This window comes from Antrostomus carolinensis, unplaced genomic scaffold (genome assembly GCF_000700745.2).
Source record: "Antrostomus carolinensis isolate BGI_N321 unplaced genomic scaffold, ASM70074v2 scaffold2500, whole genome shotgun sequence".
NCBI classification, from domain to species: Eukaryota; Metazoa; Chordata; class Aves; order Caprimulgiformes; family Caprimulgidae; genus Antrostomus; species Antrostomus carolinensis.
This window is the reverse complement of record NW_010288871.1, coordinates 1-2,849: the sequence shown is the minus strand read 5'-3', so window position 1 is coordinate 2,849 and position 2,849 is coordinate 1. Positions and strand designations below refer to the sequence as shown.

The 2,849-nt window shown below is 42.2% G+C and overlaps 1 protein-coding gene across 1 annotated transcript in view; it reads left to right on the top strand.

Annotated features, from left to right (window-relative positions):
* The window catches only part of LOC104524834 (phosphatase and actin regulator 3-like), a gene marked incomplete at its 3' end in the record, with an annotated part of 11,121 nt that extends 8,719 nt beyond the window's left edge, over positions 1-2,402 (top strand). Inside the window, exon 6 of the mRNA XM_010167830.2 lies at positions 2,199-2,402. Within this exon, the coding sequence (XP_010166132.2) occupies positions 2,199-2,402 (204 nt within the window). The remainder of the gene's footprint in view (positions 1-2,198) is intronic.
* Positions 2,403-2,849: the final 447 nt, after the last annotated feature.

Sequence of the window (2,849 nt, the reverse complement as noted above, 5' to 3'; positions counted from 1 at the left end):
ATATGAAATCTGTTAATAGGTTTGTGTACTCAAGACTCAGGTCTGCTTTCAGACCGAGTCAAACATGTACTGTTGTTACCAGAAACAATCACAGAACAGAAGCAAACTGTTCTTTGCAGGGAATGTAAAATGGACATTCTTGAGACAACAGCGCACGATGCCAGTTTGTTTTTGTGGTACTACTCTCAGAACACAACGGAGTTTAGAAACAAAAAGATCTGTTTGACTGAGGCCAAGTGTGTTTTGGATTCACCTTCTCTACAGGAAAGGTCCCACTATGGCTGCTCCTCTGCATCCCTGCCAAACAGCACTTCATGTCACGGGGAGGTCTACTGATTTCAGTGAAGTTACTGCCAGAAGAAAGTATTGCTCCACTCAGGGGAATGCACTCAAATCTGACTAATTCTCCTATCAAGCCACTAACATCTACTGGAGCTCTTGATCTTTTCATTTTGTAACCCATTAGTGACTTTATTTTTCTCTTCCTCTATTCCACACTTTGTCTTCTATGCGATAGGCACAAAAAAGACAAATGGTGTCAGCCTGAAACAAAGCTTTTTCCTAAAAATATATTTAAAATAATTTCTTTCTATGATTCAGGCAACTACCACATATGGACAGCTTTCCTATCAAGCCAAATTTCACAAGAATTCTCCTTAACAATGCGTATTTATTCTACTTTCCTGTCTTTTTTGAATGATAAACACTCATTCCTCCTCTTCTAGGCATACTCATTAATCTGCTTGTCAACAAATTAAATGCCATTATCTTGCCAATGCTATTGTTTCCAACTGCTTAAGTGCTCTGGTGCCTCCCCATGCACTCTTAACGAGGATGCTGAATGTTCATTAATGCAGAGAATTTATATTGCAAACAAGACATAAAAGTGATCAAGAAAAGATTTGTGACATGGCAGCTGTGGGTGCTCACTGCTGTGAGTTTTTAGGAGATGTCCTACACTGGTTTGGAGGGAAGGGTGCTTGGTTCAGACAATCCAGAATGCTTCAAGGAGTGAGATTTGCCATTTATCCAGCCCAAGCAGTTTGGTCCTCTCTCATGCTGAGGAAAGACAAACACTGATCTCCCCATTTGGGTGAGTGTTTCACCTGCCAGGGTAGGAAAAATAACCCTCATGGCTACTACTGAGCTTGCAGTGGCTGGAAATGCAGTTTGGAGAGAGCTTGGCCATGGCTGGGGTCTTGGATCAGAGTCAGGCTCAAGCCTCTCTGTGGGTCCCTGTGTATGCCAAGGCAGAGATGAGGACACGTAACAGAGTGTGAAAGTCAAACAGCAAGGCACTGTGCCAATCCAAGCACTGCCAGAGTCAGCTGGTGTCTAAGCAGGATCCAAGGATGTTAATTTTGGACTTCATCACTGAAATTCCACCTATCTCCTGCTTCAGCTTCATGCCTTTCTGGATCTATTCCCCTGTGCCCTCATCACAGCCAGGTCAATGTGATGAAACTGCCAGTGATTCAGCCTGCACTAACTTTAAGAGCTAAGTGCTTTTGCTATCTTTCAGGAGACAGCCCTGAAATGAGCACTGCTTCACCATCTCAGATTAAGGCTTCGGTGACTGAAGTTTTTCTTAAGTACTTCATCCATTTTCTGTTCTGCATGAGTTGCTGAGATCCACTGGTTAATATTTTTATGGCAGGCTTTTCTTGGTTATCAACTTTAACCTCAAGAAAGACTCAACAGTGCTGGAGTCAGGTGCAGTAAGAGAAGACGTGGGATGCAAGTTGAAGTCATGTATTAAGTAAGATAAAAATTAAATTGTGAAAATAAATACGTACAACAAACAACTGGAAAGTCAGCTTTCATGTAATCTTACTGGTTCGATACTCTTTGCCCTAACTGTGCCACTGCAGCTGCAGGCTGTAAGAAATTCATTGCAGTTCTCAGAAGTTGCTTTGCCTTGTTGTCTTCATTACTAAAAAAACCCCCCCACACCCCCCCAAAACTCAGCAGTTTTCTTAGGAACATCAAAACTAACATTTCTTCAATGTCCTCATACATTTTATCCTTTACCAGCCTTGGCTGGTTGGCTATTTCACACAATAATTATTTTCACCATGGAAAAGTGCTTCTAGCTGTGTGCCATGTGCTCTGTTTTTCTGAATGTTCCTGGCACTGTCCCCTGGCCTATCATTGTTATTAACTTCATGTTCCATTAATTTTACTCCTCTTCCTACTAGCCAAGAAACCTTCAGCACCCACGGAAGAATTAGAAGATGCCAGCCTGCCAGCATCTGAAGACAGTCCACAAGCCTTACTTGTATCTGAATCCACAGATTCCCCCCAGAAACAGACAGAAAGAAACCCAGCACAGCTTCCCAGCTCTCCACTGCTCCCAGCTCCACCACCTAAGGCAATCTCCAAAATCACAAAGAGCGTAACAGGTCAGTCATTACTGGTCAGTAAAGACTTTCCCATCCCTTATATGTTGTTCACCTACACAGCAGAGTATGTAATTTTTTTCTTACATTCTATTTAAAGCCTATTGCCACAAGCTGCTGTGAATCAGGCCAGTTATACTCAGTGACCAGAATGCTAATGGTTTCCATGAACAGAGCGGTCTGGTTGCCTGATAACAACGCACTGATCTTTGTACCTCAAGTATTTATCTGAATCTCTCAGAGGATTATTTGTTGTGAGTCTATTGCACTAAACACATGTAAAACAAACAAAAGCAACTGCAAACACCTGCTGAATCACATGCTCATATTGGTATCTCATAAAACACAAGGAAGATTTCAATGTTTTCATTACCCAGACTCCCTCTGGGTAACAGCACAACAGCCAAACCCAAGTCAATTGGGGATTGAGTCCATCATCAGCAAATTTGC